Here is an 18,076-nt window from a genome sequence, read left to right as displayed (position 1 = left end):
CAAGGATTTTCGACATTTCTGTCCCTGAGGTTGCAATAAAATGACAAATGTAAAACAACCCTCCCCACCCATTTCATAGCTGTGATTCACTGCCCTCCAGCCTGAGCTGACCATCTGATGGAGATTATGCTGCACTAATTCCATAATTTGGGATGGTCAAACCTATCCATATACATATTGAAGGCTTGTCAGACCAGAAGGTCTTGTGGCTGGAGGACCATGCGGCTACTTTGCTCTTCGGAGAGAAGCAACAGACATGTAAAGAGATGTCTTCCATTGACTTCACTTCTCCATATTCAGGACATATAAGGATCAGGAGAGATCGATTATAGCCAAATGTCTAAGTATTTCATGTGTATGACCAGAGAAAGGCAGATCACTGTGTGGATGGGTCAATCTACCGTCTAATATGACCCAATCTCAACACGTGTCAGGCTGCCAAGAGACATTGGGGGTCATTTACTAAGGGCCCGATTCGCGGTTTCCCGACGTGTTACCCGAATATTTCCGTTTTGCGCCGATTTCCCCTGAATTGCCCCGGGATTTTGCCACACGCGATCAGATTGTGGCGCATCAGCGCTGGCATGCACGCAACGGAATTCGGGGGCATTGCCGAACGAAAACCCGTCGGATTCGGAAAAACCGCCGCATTTAAAAAAAGAAAAGTGTCGCGGAGCTTGCACTTACCTTCACCAGGTATAGGCCGGTGAACTTGAGTGCGTTCCGATGCTCTTCAGCGCAGCAGCGCCACCTGGTGGACGGCAGAGGAACTGCCTTAATGAATCCCGGCCGAACCCGAATCCACCGCAGAGAACGCGCCGCTGGATCGCGAATGGACAGGGTAAGTAAATCTGCCCCATTGATTTATAATTCTATCCTATGGTAATGTCCTTCCGCTCAACAACCTTGAAGACCAAGTGAGTAGGGAACCAAAAATATCTCGTATGTGCTCTACTTTAAGTTACTCACACCTGGTTCAATGAGAGATTCCCACTCTTACCATGATATACATATACATTGTTTTGGTAAATAGCCAAATACAAGAGGATACAGGAGATTTCCAACTCTACCCGTAGTGATGGAGAGGTCAACAATCTAGATGCCACGTGAGGAACTATTACACCAAGCCAGTACAGGAAATATCCAAAAAGCTATATGTGATGAACATACAGGTATAAGGGAGATTTACAGGCCAGATATTATCCTGTTCATGAGGCCACCCATATCCCTCACCTCCCCCCAGCCTCAGCTTAATTGGCCTAATTGAGGTAGGTTGTTTACGATCACTCCAGGAGGTGCAGCTTCAAAGGACCTCTGCATCTGAATCGTCTCCATGCATCCCCCCAATTCTCAAACAGACAAAGAGCCATAAAAACTCTTAAACCCATAGGTTGAATAGTTTAATTTGCCAATCAAATGATGGAGATAGCGGGAGAAGAACGATGGGGTGAAGGCGATCACAGGTGATCAATATATAATCCTAGTGAATAGTTTGGAAAACTAGTGATGTAGTCAAAAGTGAACCGATTCTGACATTTTTCTTCCATTTTTTTGAGACCGTTAGTGCTCATGTAAATTTAGTGTCCCATTAGATGACTTGAGGACCTATTGTTAACGTAAGGCTATGCAAACAGAGCCGATATTTACAACCTCATATACCCAGTCAACCCTGAATATTATATTCAGCAACATCTCCGCCGTGGAGGAAATATCACAAATGGGTCACATGTGAATTCCATCAATAAATACTGACCTACCTTTTCTCTCTTTGCAGTTCTTTGTCCTCTACTATGTAAAAATGGAGGTATATGCATTAAAAAGGACAAGTGCCTCTGCCCGCCAAGCTTCACAGGGAAGTTCTGCGAGACTCCTTTATCCGGCAGAGGAGGCGTCGCTGCGTTAACGATCAGGAACACCAGTGCGGATCAGAGCCTGATGAAGTCTGTGTACACGTTACCGCTGTCCAACCATCAGCCAGAGAAAGACGGTAGGGTACAATACTGTTTTGCCACACTAAGCATGATAAATTGTGTGACTTAATAGACTAAAATATACATAGATAAGACAACTGGCAGTAGCAGGAGCCTCTAAAGTGGAGGTCCCCGATAGATCCATATAAACGGACCGCTAATGTTCATGCTCAATCGGTGCTCCAGTAACTTCTATGGGACTTGCGAGTCAGTAAAAAGTACTGCCAATCGGGTAGCTCTGTGTATAATTTGGACAACCCCTTTCACCTGGTCAACCATCCTATGTTCTTTCTCTTCCAACAGGAGGGACACCTATTGTTAACGTCCACGTACAACACCCTCCAGAGGCTTCTGTGAACATCCACCAAGTAGAGCGTGTAGATGGTCGTCATGGCCATGCAAATTCCAACCATAGGGACGTCTCCGACCACCAGGAGAACCGGGTCCCGGTATACAGAATACAGGCTCAAAGCAGCCCCCGAATCAATGGTTACACTGAAAACTCTGGCTACGGGTACTGCTTCAGACGACTTGAAAACGGTCAGGTATGAAGAGATAGAAGCTTAGGATACCAGATTCTTATAGTCTACCACTATCTTCTTTAGAGTAAACCACATGTATAGCATGAAAGTCAGACATAAAGGACCCTGTGATATGTTTATCTACAATATAAATCCTTGTCATCCAGACTTTACACCACGACTAAACGTCTTATGTCTTACGTGTTTCCAAGGTAAACAAAACACAAACTGTTTGTCAAAGCCAAATGTAGGTAACAGAACACCAAGAAAACGTAAAAACCCCCAAAAAAAAATCTTAATAGAATCCAGTCACACTGAGCGTAACTGGAAATCAAAGCCTCTCTTACACAATCTGAACGTTTTTACGTTCTCCTTATCGGTCCTGACACCAAATATAGACATTGAAGAGCTGCGAGCACATGGCTTCAATCAGACCCTGCAGGTGCAATCACTTTGGCTTTTTGCCCAAAATCTCATCTGGTTCCCGAGAGGAGAGCGAGATCCACGCTTCATTGCATTCGTGAAAGTTCATGCTTCTAGAAGAGGCTACGCAATGTAGGCTGACATAAAATGGAGATCTGAGCTGGTCGTAGACACATTGTAGGTTCTTCTCTCTTCGATTCAAGTTTATGAAGGCACTGAGGACCATCGGGGGATTCCCAAAGTGAGAGAAACAGTGGATTTGCACTGGTGTACTTCTTCGGACTCCCTCTTGTGTAGCGCGAAATGGCCTTTGCTCTCACTTGTGGAATGGTGTGATGGTCCTCCAGACCCTACGCAGCATGTTTATTAGTAAGTGTTCAGCTGCTAACTCAAGAGCAGAACCCAGTCTACTAAAGGTCTACCCCCTGAAATGCAAAGAAAAACCCCTGGTAAAAGAGGTTGACACCAGGCAGTAGCCACTCGTCTTCTGCCATGTTTATGAGCTGGTCATAGACATTGCGAGTTTATTGGACAGGAATAGATAATTGTTCCCATGATACCCCCCAAGATCCTATATGACTGCACTTTAGACTTTTGTATAAGGTTCCTTTCTATTGGTGGAAACCACATTTGCATGGTTTCTTTTACCCATGAAGTATTGTTTGAGAATAGTCCTGCATACACACGTTCCATCTCTTCAATGAGAAGCAGAACCCTCTGAGATACGATGTAGCACAGTGTTGGTGGACCCACTCTACCATGAAAGCAGCTTGGCTTAAGATTACTTCAAAGGTTGTTGTCTAAGTGTGTTTGCTTTTCACCCTTTGACCCTGAACTTCACTGAAAGGAAGCACCAGGTCCCTACCTCAGTCCTATTTTAGTAGTGGGACAAGAGACACCAGTTTCAAAGACAGAACGGACAGGAGGTTATCAGAACAAATTACTGTAGACCTTTACTGAAAAACACTAGTGCACTCAGGCAACTTCCCATGAGGTAAGTTGCCCTAGACTTGGTGGCTGGGGATTGGCTGGGGCAGAGTGTAGGTGCACATGCGGACCTCTGAGAGCATGGTGTTAGTCATCGGGGTGATGTAAGTTGCGACTCCTGCTGTCGGCGCCATATTAGGCCCCATATCCCGCCAATTAGCACCCTGCTGATGATGCAGCTGTCTCTTTCCTTCTGGAGGAGTTCTTGGCTTTCATTCTTTTGGAGAACAACTGATTTATGTGCTCTACACCATTAAGTTCAACAAAGAATAAGTGGCCATTTTCCCTATCACAACTGTTCATCGTCATTAGTCCAGGCCAAGAAAAATCTGACAACCACAGATGAAAGTCCGGAAAAAGTCCATCTAGGCCAATCAGATATGTGTCAGATGTCAGTCTTGGAAGTGATCACTGACTTAGAAAGTTCAGCTAATGGTGAGCCAAATCTATCAGATTCACTGTAGTTGACTTTCATCGAGTGCCTGTGGCCTTCCTTCATGACAGTTTAAGTGGTGTAGTCTTGGCCGATGAGTTGGCGTCATCTTCGCGAGGATTCTGAATGACTATTAAAGTTGTGTGATTAATGGGAAAAATGAAGAACGTTTTCCAAATGATGACTGCACTATCTCCTGGGGTCTTATCAAGAAGCTTTCTCTCCTGGAGTGACAAAACATTGCAATCTTTCGGAAATCACATAAATGAAGCTGCTTGACGGAGAACAATCCTACTGTTATACTATTGGGAGGGAAATAAGACTAGTGAACACTTGGCCCAACTTATGTCCTTATGCAAAAAACATCTGCGCTTCCTTCTTACTAACTTCAGATTTATTTTTGTATTAAAGTGTGGTTCACCGTTCCCTGGCCTGAGAACTCAGGAGATCTGCTGTAGGGGGTCCGGAGTGGCCTGGGGGGTCCATGACTGTACACCATGCCCTGCCCTCAATGGTAAGTTTTTGCTTCTTCTCAAAAGCCAGTGGAAGTTTATTTCATTTCATTTAAAATCTCACTGCAAAACATTCCAGTTAATGGGGAAACCCAACTCTAAAAACAAGCACATCACAACAATGCAACACATGTTAATAATGCTGCCATTGCAGGAAACCTACCATGTGATTTGATGCATTAAGAAGCAGACATACCTTGAGAATGCTGTAGCTACACTGATGCACGAAAATATCTTGGCTAATCCCTGAGCTGAGTGTTTTTGCTGATATAACAATTATACAATTATGATAATGAAGCTCTGTTGCTCCTATGGCTGCTTCGGCACTTCTCCTAGCACTTGAGTTATTCACTGCAGGTTAGGATGATGTTATCCCTGGGTTGTGCCAGAAGGTAGAATAATCAATTGCTGAACCATCCCCCAGCTGCTGTGTATGAGTGATCCAGATAAGGTTGATAAGTCATGTCTTGACTAACCTCCATGTCTAATGAAAAGCTCTGTATGTAACGTATTTATGTAGGCAGCCATGCTGACCCAGCTTCCCCATGGTCCTGAATGTTACAAATGTTTTTTCAGCAAAACCACTCAACCAAGATATGATCCTGCATCAGTGTAGCTACAGCATTCTCAAGGTATGTTTGGCTCATAACGCATCAAATCACATGTCAGGTTTCCTTTAAACAAAGATCCATCATCTGGCAGGGTCCCTATAGTGTAGACAACAGTACTTCTTACCATGATTCAGGACAGGTTCATACTTGAATCTAAGTCTACTGGGATTATGCACTTTATGAATAGGCAGTGTCTATCCCTAAGTGTCCCAGAACAAGAATCCACCCTGACAAGGGCAGTGCCAATTACTATACCTTGTCTCGTGTGCCAACCACACCACCCTGACACGTTTCATCCTCCTGGACTCTTCAGATGGAGCAGGTGCCGGAAAACAGACTTGGGGGAAGGTATCTACACAAAGATTGGCTCCAAAGGATATTAACTGGCCCACAGTTTCTAATAACCTCCTATGGTCTAGAAGCCAGGTTCTTACACATCCACAGTGATGCAGCATGTTGCTTGGCACCAAACTAGATGTGCCTGGATGCTGACCATATGGTGTAGGGGAGCAGAGAGCAGGGTTTCTTTTGACTCTGCTCAGCGTGGTCTTTCAAATTGCAAGTTGTGTCTTTCTTTTTGATAAGTTGGCAGAAGATCCTGAAATATGGACTTGAAATAAGCACTTTTTGAGGCTTGGAAAAAAATGTTGCGTTACTGGATTGGCAACTCCCTTACAACCGTGAGGGAATGTAAGACTAGGGTTAATAACATAGTCAGACTACAAGATGGGGTCTCTCTGAAAAATAAAAATTTACTAAATTGAATTGAAGTAATTTTAGGGGGGACTGGACACCCCAGGATTACCTAGGGCGGCACTGTTTGGGATGTGTCTGGAATGGGCTCTCCCCTGGTAAGAGGAGCTTGAGAGCGGGGTCGGGTAGTTAAGGGGGTGGGAAAAGATTTTCTGTTCTGATCTGATTCTGCCTTGTTTGGACATTGGGTCGACCTAAGAATGGATGGGAGGGTTGTGTTTTACTTAGAAGTGCCCCAATTTTATTCTATTTCTCTTTTTGTTGTGATGGTGGAGTTTGCAGCAGACACAAAATCACAAGATCTATCCATCTAATTCCCAAAATATTAATTGGGTTTTATGAAAATTCCTGAAAATCTTCTGGGGTCAGGGGCAGGTCTGAGAAAAAAAAACAAAATATCCAATCATTGGGGCAGATTTACTTACCCGCCGCGATTCGGGTCTTCCGGCGATTCACTAAGGCAGTTCCTCCGACGTCCACCAGGTGACGCTGCTGCACTGAAGTCCGCCGAGGTCTGCCGGAGTTCACCATCCTATTCCTGGTGAAGGTAAGTGCGTGACCTCCAAATCCGTCGGGTTTTCGTTCGGCCACGCCCACGATTTTGGTCGCGTGCATGCCAGCGCAGATGCGCCACAATCCGATCGCGTGCGCCAAAAACCTGGGGCAATTCAGGAAAAATGGGTGCAAATTGGAAATATTCAGGTAACACATCGGGAAAACGCGAATCGGGCCATTAGTAAATGACCCCCACTGTGTCGTGGTATAGTGATGTCACTGAGCCACATTGAGGTCAAGGATTGGCCACCCCAGTCCTTCGACCTTGAACCAATTGGAACCCATGATCCAGGAGTTTGATGTCGTCTTCCTCCGGCCACTAAACTCCTGGAAAACTTGATGCAACAATGCTCTGAAAAACGACTTCATTTTTGCACAATGGTTTGGGTAGAGTTTAGCTTTGCCTTCTCAGATTGTAACCTAAGATAAGATTCATCCAAACATAGCGCTATACCCCGATGTGATCCAGCGTAGCTTTCGCCCCTTGTACTGCCTGTTCCCGACTGTGCAGTATTTTTCCATATCTTTGGAAACATCATAGATGTGTTAGAAACAACTTGCATCTCCCTTCCTGAGCCGTGGTCTGTTCAGCGTCTAGACATAGATGCAGGACTGGGCTGCTAATGCGATCATTAGAAGGATTAGCTGGAACGACACAAAATGTGCCGAGCGTCTAAGTGATAGGGACATGTAGAACTGGCGCAGAGAGTGAGATAACACTGCAGCGCCATCACTCATTACCTCGGCGCTGGGGAAAAATAACATGCACTCAATCCTTCGAGGGGGAGCTAGCACTTTCCAAAAACCACCCACATCCTTGTACAAGGAGAGTCATGCCAAGCACATCTGTCCCATCTGTCCTTACCCCGAGAGGAGAGATCGTCTCCATCTGCCATAGATAAATGTCATTACAAAACAAGAGAGGAACTTTATTGGGTTCATGGGAGTTCTCCCCCCTCATAAGTCCTCACCACGGAGGACACTGCCCAAAAACTCTCACAAAAGACCCCAGTGTTATGCTGCAGCTTGGCAGAGCCACCGACTAATATCTATCATCCCAGTCACAAATTATGTTCCTAATGTATTGCTGTTAGCAAACTTTGGCCGGAGGATCCGTCTACTGTTTATAAGAATTGTTGGATTTTAGGAATCCAGTGAATATAACTCTCTTACCTTTTTCACTTTTGCCATGCGAACCCTTTATGGTCAGGAGCACAGCCCCAATGACTCAATGGGGCAGATTTACTTACCCGGTCCATTCGCGATCCAGCCGCGCGTTCTCTGCGGAGGATTCGGGTCCAGCCGGGATTCATTAAGGTAGTTCCTCCGACTTCCACCAGGTGGCGCTGCTGCGCTGAAGTTCCCCGAGGCCCACCGAAATGCACTCAAGTTCACCGGCCTATTCCTGGTGAAGGTAAGTGCAAGTCTCGCGACACATTTTTTTTTTTTTTTTAAATGCGGCGGTTTTTCCGAATTCGCCGGGTTTTCGTTCGGCCACGCCCCCCGATTTCCGTCGCGTGCATGCCTGCGCCGATGCGCCACAATCCGATCGCGTGCGCCAAAATCCCGGGGCAATACAGGGAAAATCGCCGCAAATCGGAAATATTCGGGTAAAACGTCGGGAAAACGCGAATCGGGCCCTTAGTAAATGACCCCCAATGCTTAGTATACCTGTGCACCCCTCTTTCTAGACACTGATATAACTAGGAAATGAAATAAGAAAAACTTCTTTCTAAACTTAAAGTGTATATAAATAGTTTTAGCACAGCTGGAGAGAGGCTTGGACAACAATTCCAACGATAGCTGCATCATGCTGCTGGCTTCTTCCTAGCCTGATATACAGCCCGGTATACCTAGCATTCCTTATAATAAATCATATTCAGCTATTCCTGAAGTGTGGCATCAGCAAAGGGCATTCATATGAATCAGAACATGTTTGTAATTGGCTGACCTGAAGCATGTGATGAGTCACATGCTGGTTACATCACTCAAGGTCCTCTTTTCTTGCACTACTCTACTACTGCTCCTCCCAACAAGCCTCCTCTCATCCGATATGGATTCCCATGGTTACCATATAGCATCGTGAAGCAAGTGAAGAGCAGCCAGGGGGCAAAGTAAAGCCTCTGCCAGAAGCTAAACACCTGCATATAGCTAATTAGAGTAAATTAGAGAATAGTTTATTTTTGCTTAGTGTGGAGTTAGGCAGAAGTTTTTATACTTTACAGTTGTACCTTAACTAAATGTCTCCCCAGGAGAGGCCGCGTCAGGAAGTCTACCACTATCACCATGCCCTAAGGGTTTTGAAAGAAACAATGGAACATGTATAGGTAAGTTTATTTGAGACTTGAATACCTCTTACTTGGATTAGAGAAGATAGATAAAGTGACTAGTGTCACCGGTGTCAGCCTGCACCAGGAGATTACATTTTGTCTACTTTTGGGTCACCCAATACTCACCCACTTCTTGTACCTTCTTATTATTTTTAGATATAGATGAGTGTAAGGATCCGAACTTGTGTCAAAATGGACACTGCACCAACACTAGAGGGAGCTTTTCCTGTTTATGCAAAGAAGGGTTTCTTCTGGATTCCTCGAGGAGCAGCTGTATATGTGAGTTTTCACAATTTTGGTTGGATACATCTTTATCATACATAACAGTAAAATATCTGTTCAATGTTTCAGAAAACGAAAGGACACCCAATTTTCTAAATATTTTTGTAAGATTTTGTCCTTCTTCTCAGCTCATCATGTGATTTCGGAAGCCAAAGGTCCCTGTTTCAGGATCTTGCGGGACGGTGGTTGTTCCCTTCCTATACTTAGGAATATCACCAAACAGATTTGCTGTTGCAGTCGTGTAGGAAAGGCGTGGGGCAAAGGATGTGAAGGTTGTCCTCCCTTCGGCACAGGTAAGAAGCCATCAATGATGCCTTCACTGCTGCTCGAACTGTAAACTTTGGGTTAACGCTTAAGATATCTCTATTATTTTATGTTGTAGAGGGATTTAAAGAGACTTGTCCCGCTGGTCCTGGTTACCATTACTCAGCTTCAGACTTGAAAATTAATCATCGCTTCGTTGGTCAAGATCAGGCAAGAGTTCCTGTCCTTCGTCAACCTGGATCCAGAGTACTGATCCCAACCACTGCTGCCCCACCACCGAAACCTGTCACGTGTAAGCATTTAGTTGTAGCTTCCTAAATTCAGAGCATATACACATATTTAATGTTGATAAGAACTTTTGTATATATTTTTCATTCTGAGATGTCAAAGAAATTAGTCAGGTCATGGTGATAGTCATTAACTTTGTGTTTGGACCACAATAATAGGAGGAGATAAAATTGAGCCTCAGGTGGATGGACTCTTTAACTACTATTATTATTTTATGGTCCATTAAAGGGAACCTGTCAGCACAAGCCTTTATTTGGCTCTGCCATGTACCCATGGAGAATAGTAAAGGTAAAGCCAAACAGTTTTTGTAGTAAAAATGAGACTAGTCCAGTGTCCCATGGATGTGGCTATGGAGGAGTGGCGCCCCTCCACCGACCCACCCTTGGGAAACAGCTCCATCATGCGTCTTTTTCAAATAAAAAAAACTGCTTAGCTCTGTAGCTTCCCCCCTCCGTACGTCATACGCACAGTGGGGCAAATTTACGTACCTGGTGCAGTCGCGATCCCCGATTTGGACGGTCCCTCGAGGATAAAGTCCGGCGCAATTCATGAAGATTGTGCACCTGAGTTCCTGAATCCGTCGCTTCCCCACCGAGGTCCGCCGGAGTTCACCTTCTTCTTACCAGTGCATGTAAGTGCGTGTCTTGCAAAACAATTCTAAAAGTTAAATCTTGCACGTTGTCCGAAACCGTCGGGTTGTCCAACGACCACGCCCACCCCGATTTCTGTTGCGTGCAAGCCGCGGCCAATGTGCCAAATGACCCTTAGTAAATGAGCCCCAATCTCTACAACTATCTCCTCTTCTCGCTGAGGCAACCGCGTCAGGCAATTATCTTGCTTGCGCGGTCATCATCGGCGGCTGGACATGCGCAGATGAAGCAGACCTGGACACATGGTCTCTGCATCCATTTGTGCATGCGCCACTCTACGCTTGGGCTTTCTAGACCGTAAGGAGCCGGGAGGTACACAAACTCTGCAGCGAGTTGCTACAAAACTGTTTGGGTATATTTATACCATTCTCTATAGGGACAAGGGGAGCTCATCATAACAGGTTGCCTTTAAGTTCATGAACAGATTATAAGGGGTGCGTTATCCATGCGGCAACAGGAGTATCTCAGGGGACATCCTTCCCTTACTGAAGGTGGAGACTGGACCATCTAATGTACATATGGAAATCACAACTTCCTCCGGAGAACCCAGGGTTGGTCTAGTTCAGTGGTGGCGAACCTATGGCACGGGTGCCAGGGGTGGCACGCAGAGACCTCCCTGTGGGCACTCAGTCTGTTTCCCAGGCACAGAGATTGCCAGACATGGCATCTTCCTGCAGTCTCAGGCAGTCTGCGATATTTTAAAGGAAACCTACCACTTGTAGTGGCAGGTTTCTGATGGAAATACCGGGCACCAGCTCAGGGTGAGCTGGTGCCGGAGCTTATTTTCGTTAGTGTTTTAAACCGCGGTATCGCGTGCACGGTAAGCGCCGAGCGCGTACCTGCCTGCGCCGGCTATAAAGTTTAAAAAGTGTTTTAAACCGCGATACCGCGGTGGGGCTCAGACTATGAGCCCCAATACAGAAAGTGACGGATGAGACAGCACTCACGTCTACAGAATATGTTGGCCCTCGATCACACAATCTAAGTCTTTGCTCTTTTTCAGTTCCAAGTCGTTTTGTTGTGGAGGAGAGAAGACCGGAGAGTGATCAGAGCCGGGGTCGTGTCCCACCTCAGAGCCCAGAGAGGACACAGATACAGATCGACAGGTCTCCTTCTATAATACAAAGACTTCTCCCCACCCGGGCTCCACCACAGGCTGAACGTGTGGAAACTGAAGTGGAGTCTCCCCCTCAGGGTAAGTCTATATATTATTATTATATATTATTATGTTGTGCTATAAGGAGCAGATTATTTTTTTTTTACTAATGTTCCTGGATGAAGCTGAACTCAAAATCCATCATGATAAACCAGGGACACCTTATATCTGTTATCCATGTCCTCCTACCTTCTAAAATAAAAAAAAAAAGGCCCCTGGGAGCGTTACTAAAGCCTCCATGCTGCATATTCACGGGCCGTCACACTGTCTCCTTTTCCCTTGCTCCCTCAGAACTTCTCCCTCCCTCTTCCTGATGTAATCTAACTGCAGCAGAGGAAGTTTCAGCACACAGTGGGCGGGGTTAAGTTATTCTGTTCAGTGTAATAGCCTGTGAGGCTGCAGCACAGAGGGGCTCTGATAACATACCCCAAAGCCCTTCTAGCATAATTATAAATGGATTTTAGAAGGAAGGAGGCCGGGCATAACAAATATAAGTCTTAGTGCCTGGATCTATGAGTAAGTGTCAGCAGAGCCCCTTAGTTCTGGGCTGTTACACTTCCTCCCTCCCTCTGTGTGATATTACAGAAGGCAGTAGAGTGTACAAGGAGCAGGGAGAGGGGGAGACGTGCTCTTGCACAGTGTAACAGCCTCTGAAGGTAAAGCACAGTGGGGCTCTGGTAACACCCCCAGAACCCTTCTGTCCCTGGTTTATCATGATGGATTTTGATGGTAGATTTTCTTTAATTTAATGATGCATGGCACAACAATGGCCCAGTTACACATGGTTACTCCATTGTATCTCATGGTTATGATTGTTTGAGATTTGGAATAATTATGGTAAACCATGTAGTGAAAATATTTTTGAGAGATTATGGTTCCTTTCTTTTACTATTGCAGAAACCAACTTGTGTGAGCTGAATCCACAAATCTGTGGTCCCGGACGTTGTCAGCCACGTCCCGGTAGTTACACTTGCGTATGCAACAATGGTTATTGGTTGAGCACGCAGGGCACCCATTGCATTGGTGAGATGTTAGCTATTTCTTCTATCTGACAGATTCATTTTTCATTTTTTATATGCATAATAACAGTCCGGGTGTGAGGGTTCTTCTAGGAACATCACATTTACATAAGCAGTCCAGTCATAAGAAGATCAATGGTGACTGAGCTACTGAAACGCTCATTTACAGCTAATAAACTAGGGGGGAGATCGCATCTACAGTGGCCACTAGAGGAGAAATGTAGTACTGCATATTGGCCACAAACATGGTGCCACGTCCACTGCATGATGGAGACTGCTCACTGATTTACCCTTTTAAGTGCAAACATCTCTACACCTCCCCTTCCCTCCGATGCACCAAATCAATGTAATTCCATTTTAACTTAATAATATAAATTTATTAGGTTTTACTATGGTTTTAAAATTAAAACCTTTTGTACAAAAAAATTTCTTAATTTTGCCATATTCTGAGGCTAATAATTTTTTCATACTTTGGTGGACAGAGCTGTGTAAGGTGTCATTTTTTTGCAGGACGTGATGACATTTACACTGATTTACCATTTGTGGGACGGTACGACCTTTTGATCACTTTTTATTTCATTGTTTATGAGATGCAAACTAACAAAAAAGTGGGATTCTAGACACAAGCGCATTATTTTCCATTACAGGGTTCACGGCCGGGCATTACCCTTTTTATATGATCAAAGACTGGGACTAATGAGACGCTGCAAGATCTAACATGCTTATGCATTTTTAGTATTATAATGGTTCTAGGGAAAGGAGGGTGTTTACATTTTTTTAAGTTTTTTAAATATTTATTTTACAATTTATAGACCCCCCTAGGGTACTTTAACCTTAGTGGGTCTGATTGATCCTACCATATACGGCCATACTACAGTATATCAGTATGTAGCATTTTTGCACGTGATCTGTTACAATGTGCCACTGGTATATTGTAACAGATCTGCAGAAATGACAATGCCTACAGTCTCGTATAGACGGATCTTCGTTTCTTGATGATATTGTGGGACCGGGAAATTTAAGTTTTGGTCCAGTTGCATCCCACGCGTCCCGGACATGTTGCTGGATCGGTGGCAATTCAGCAAATTGATGCCCCTACCTGCTGTGATTGGCCAGGGCGGACACCCCTGGCATCTATCTGGTAATATGCACCCAAACTCATAACCTGAACTTAAAAAGGAAACCTGCTCGTCCCTAGCCACAAGCGACGATCACAGCCCAGATGACGGCACCTATGTCACACCCGTTGTTACATGCATCTGGCATGCAAAGGGTTTTCACCTGTGATTGGTGCCAACAATGTGCAGCAAACAAGGGATCTGTATAGAGAGGCCTCAACCCAAGAGCCCTCTCCATAAACCCCTTGCAGCACCAATGTACAGGCAGTCCCCTACTTAAGAACCCCTGACTTACAGACGGCCCCTAGTTACAAACGGGCCTCTGGATGTTGGTAATTTACTGTACTTTATCCTTAGGCTACAATAATCAGCTGTAACAGCTGTAAAGCTTTATTATTAATCCTGGTTCTTATGACAACCCAAAAGTTTTAAAATCCAATTGTCACAGAGACCAAAAACATTCTGTTCAGAGTTTTCAATTATAAAATATACAGTTCCAACTTACACACAAATTCAACTTAAGGACAAACTTAAAGAACTGATTTTGTAGCACTGTCTGTACTATTCCAAATTCCAAAGATAGAATCTGCAACAGAAACCCTCCTGATGAAGTCTCCAGTGTATGAAGCGCAGAACACATACCAGAAGAACCTCCATTGCGTCCTACGCACCAGTCGGTTTTGATGTTGTATCCGCATTAGTAGAGTTCTGCGTGACGAAGATTATCCAGGTCCAACATGAAACTATATATCTCTGAAAAAAGCCAATTAAACACAAGCATGAAACATTAATTTTGGGTGGAATTAGACGAGATAAACTAAAACACCAAGATGAAGACCATTTGTCTCCGAAACGCGTCTTCTGTAACTCCTCCCACCATTAAAGGTTTAGCTTTTCACATGGAACACGCATGATAACACTCTGCAAGTTTTTGGCAATGGGCGACTTGGCGCCTCTCCCTATTGAACAATCATCCCTCCATTACACGGCTTATTAACAAGATGACTCGGGATTTGGAACAAATATGTCCAGAAATTCCAGGAAATGCATTCTCATGGTTTCTTCTTTCCAATTAACAGCTATAAAAACACTAAACATTAATCAAATGGAGAGAAAAAAACAAGAAACAAACTGTGGTTGGCAGATCCCCCGGCGATCCGCGCAGGAATGTTCTGCCACATCTGTAGCCTCAAAGTCTGAGCTTCACCACGACGACTTTTATTTTACGGTTTCTCAATCCTCAAGGGACGAGAAACACGAAACAATCGACATATTGTTGTTTAGATTAAGAGATATAAACATTTTGCTTCTGGTTCTGGAATGTGGACCTCCAAAGGTTCTGTTAAAATTCACACTCAATTTTAAAATCAGTTTTCAGCTGAGCTCTCAAAAAACGAAAGATGCTTAAAATGTTGTCCTTTCACCCAGAGCACAGACTTTTTGGACATGTTGGGAATTGAAGATGTATAATAATAATAATAATAATAATAATAATAATTCCTTTATGTATATAGCGCACACAGATTACGCAGCGCCGCACAGACCTGCCAGATCAGTCCCTGTCCCCAATGGGGCGGACAATGTAACCAACCTACCAGTATGTTCTGGAGTGTGGGAGTAAACCGGAGGACCCGGAGCCACTGAAGAGCCAAATCCTGCTCTATAACATGCTGCCTGCAGATAGGACACTATGTACAATCTGCTCAGCTCCTCCTGCTCTATAACATGCTGATTGCAGATAGGACACTATGTACAATCTGCTCAGCTCCACCTTCTCTATAACATGGTGCCTGCAGATAGGACACTATGTACAATCTGCTCAGCTCCTCCTGCTCTATAACATGCAGCCTGCAGATAGGACACTATGTACAATCTGCTCAGCTCCTCCTGCTCTATAACATGCTGATTGCAGATAGGACACTATGTACAATCTGCTCAGCTCCTCCTGCTCTATAACATGCTGCCTGCAGATAGGACACTATATACAATCTGCTCAGCTCCTCCTGCTCTATAACATGCTGCCTGCAGATAGGACACTATGTACAATCTGCTCAGCTCCTCCTGCTCTATAACATGCAGCCTGCAGATAGGACACTATGTACAATCTGCTCAGCTCCTCCTGCTCTATAACATGCTGATTGCAGATAGGACACTATGTACAATCTGCTCAGCTCCTCCTGCTCTATAACATGCTGCCTGCAGATAGGACTCTATGTACAATCTGCTCAGCTCCTCCTGCTCTATAACATGCTGCCTGCAGATAGGACTCTATGTACAATCTGCTCAGTTCCTCCTGCTCTATAACATGCTGTCTGCAGATAGGACTCTATGTACAATCTGCTCAGCTCCTTCTGCTCTATAACATGCTACCAACAGATAGGACACTATGAACAGTCTGCTCAGCTCCTCCTGCTCTATAACATGCTACCAGCAGATAGGACACTATGTACAATCTGCTCAGCTTCTCCTGCTCTATAACATGCTGCTTTACCCCCCCTCCCCCTTCCATCCAACAATTATATTAATTATATTAATTATTTTTTTTACGCACTTAAAGGTGAGGATTATGATTTATTATAATCTTTTTAATATCCAGTCTTGACATTAACAAAGAAAAAGGTAAGGAAAAAAATCCTTCACAATGGGAAATGCAAAGCAAAAGAAAGATTAGAAAACCTACAGGAAATGTCTGGAAGATATTAGTTCTGCAGCAGATGAGATATGAAGCAACGTCTGGAAGACTGCACAGAATACAGCGAGATACACTGAAAACTGCATGAGATTACACTGGAGCTTGTTATATTTGCAATTTTAAATATGGCCATAAACATTGAGCGACGTATGGGACTGGATTTCCTTCTTAAAGAAAACCATCTACCAGGGACATTACTCATAGATCAGGGCACCATAACTGTGGTAAGGTTATATTTGTTATCCATGACCTCCTTCCTTCTAAAATCAACCTTTAAAATTATGCTAATGCATCAGAAGGGTTCTGGTAGTGTTACAAGAGCCTCGCCGCAATTTAGCTTCAGAGGCTGTTACACTGTACATGAGCATGTCTCTCTCTCCCCCTTCTGAAGTTTACCCCTCCCTCTGCCTGCTGCAATATCACGCAGTGGGAGGTAGGAAGTGTAACAGCCCACAGAACAAGGGGCTCTGGTATCCCTCCCAGAGCCTTCGGGCTCATTTGCATAGTTCCAAAAGTTGATTTTAGAAGGAAGGAGGTCATGGATAACAAATATAACCTTACCACAGTCACTGTGCCTGGATCTATGCTTAATTCTCTCTGGTTTATGCTGGATTTTAGGGTAAATTTCATTGAAATATCCTGAGTTTCCCCTGGATGCAGATGTCTTGTGCAGCACAGCCCGTTCCTTCACTAGAGAAGATGGCGTGAAGATACACAACAGAAGAAAGTCTTGGTTACTGAGTGTTTGTACACACATACGCACTGATGTCATTGTTTTCCCGTCACAGGGACAAGCCGAAACGTTACAATTAACAGTAAAACAAAAAACACTTAAAGGGATCGCGTCACCGGACAAGTTCTAATTACGACTGTTTATGGACACTAAGTAACAGAGACATAATCACCAGAATTGTACATCAAATAGCGAGTGTATAGGGAAACATGACTGCGGCTGCTCCTTCAAGGGGAAAAGGAAGACCCTAACGTCAAATGAGTGCATGACCTACAGCTACGTACAGATGGGACCAGCTAAGACCTCAATACAAAGTGTCTTACATATATCTGCTCAGTCTCAACCACTTCTTGGAAGAATAGGATCTCCAAACGGCCAAGTCAATGGCTGGTGCGGCGATGTGCTGGGTCCCAAGGGTGACAAAGGCCACGTAGCATAGTTCAGATGTTGGTCACAAAGTACAAGATGTATCAAAATGTTGTCGGAACTGATGTATCAAAATGTTGTCGGAACTGATGTATCAAAATGTTGTCGGAACTGATGTATCAAAATGTTGTCGGAACTGATGTTGCTGTGGGGACTTCTGTCCAGGGGTTTGCCATCGGTGGGCTCCATGTCATGCACAAACAGATAATGGTCATGAGCGTGGTACCTCCGGCATTGGTGGTTCAGTGTCAGAGGATCCTCCGATGGGCCGCAGGTTTAACCCAGTACTGGACCTTGAACAATCAGGAGAATAAAACCTTATTTGGAGGCTGCTGCAGTCTATTTTCTAAGGT

At 44.5% G+C, this 18,076-nt stretch overlaps 1 protein-coding gene and 1 long non-coding RNA gene across 2 annotated transcripts in view; one reads left to right on the top strand and one right to left on the bottom strand.

The window, feature by feature from the left end:
• The window catches only part of LOC140076634 (uncharacterized), a 161,658-nt gene that overhangs the window by 102,910 nt on the left and 40,672 nt on the right, over positions 1 to 18,076 (bottom strand). The window lies entirely within an intron of this gene.
• LTBP4 (latent transforming growth factor beta binding protein 4) overlaps positions 1 to 18,076 on the top strand; it is a 69,288-nt gene that overhangs the window by 30,054 nt on the left and 21,158 nt on the right. Inside the window, exons 2-10 of the mRNA XM_072123243.1 lie at positions 1,775 to 1,987; positions 2,274 to 2,515; positions 4,746 to 4,848; positions 9,018 to 9,092; positions 9,252 to 9,374; positions 9,506 to 9,670; positions 9,760 to 9,933; positions 11,583 to 11,774; positions 12,633 to 12,758. Coding sequence (XP_071979344.1) covers positions 1,775 to 1,987; positions 2,274 to 2,515; positions 4,746 to 4,848; positions 9,018 to 9,092; positions 9,252 to 9,374; positions 9,506 to 9,670; positions 9,760 to 9,933; positions 11,583 to 11,774; positions 12,633 to 12,758 — 1,413 coding nt within the window. The remainder of the gene's footprint in view (positions 1 to 1,774; positions 1,988 to 2,273; positions 2,516 to 4,745; positions 4,849 to 9,017; positions 9,093 to 9,251; positions 9,375 to 9,505; positions 9,671 to 9,759; positions 9,934 to 11,582; positions 11,775 to 12,632; positions 12,759 to 18,076) is intronic.

This window comes from Engystomops pustulosus, chromosome 9, assembly GCF_040894005.1.
Source record: "Engystomops pustulosus chromosome 9, aEngPut4.maternal, whole genome shotgun sequence".
NCBI lineage: Eukaryota > Metazoa > Chordata > Amphibia > Anura > Leptodactylidae > Engystomops > Engystomops pustulosus.
The sequence above is the reverse complement of the archived record's forward strand: the minus strand, read 5'-3'. Positions and strand labels throughout refer to the sequence as shown.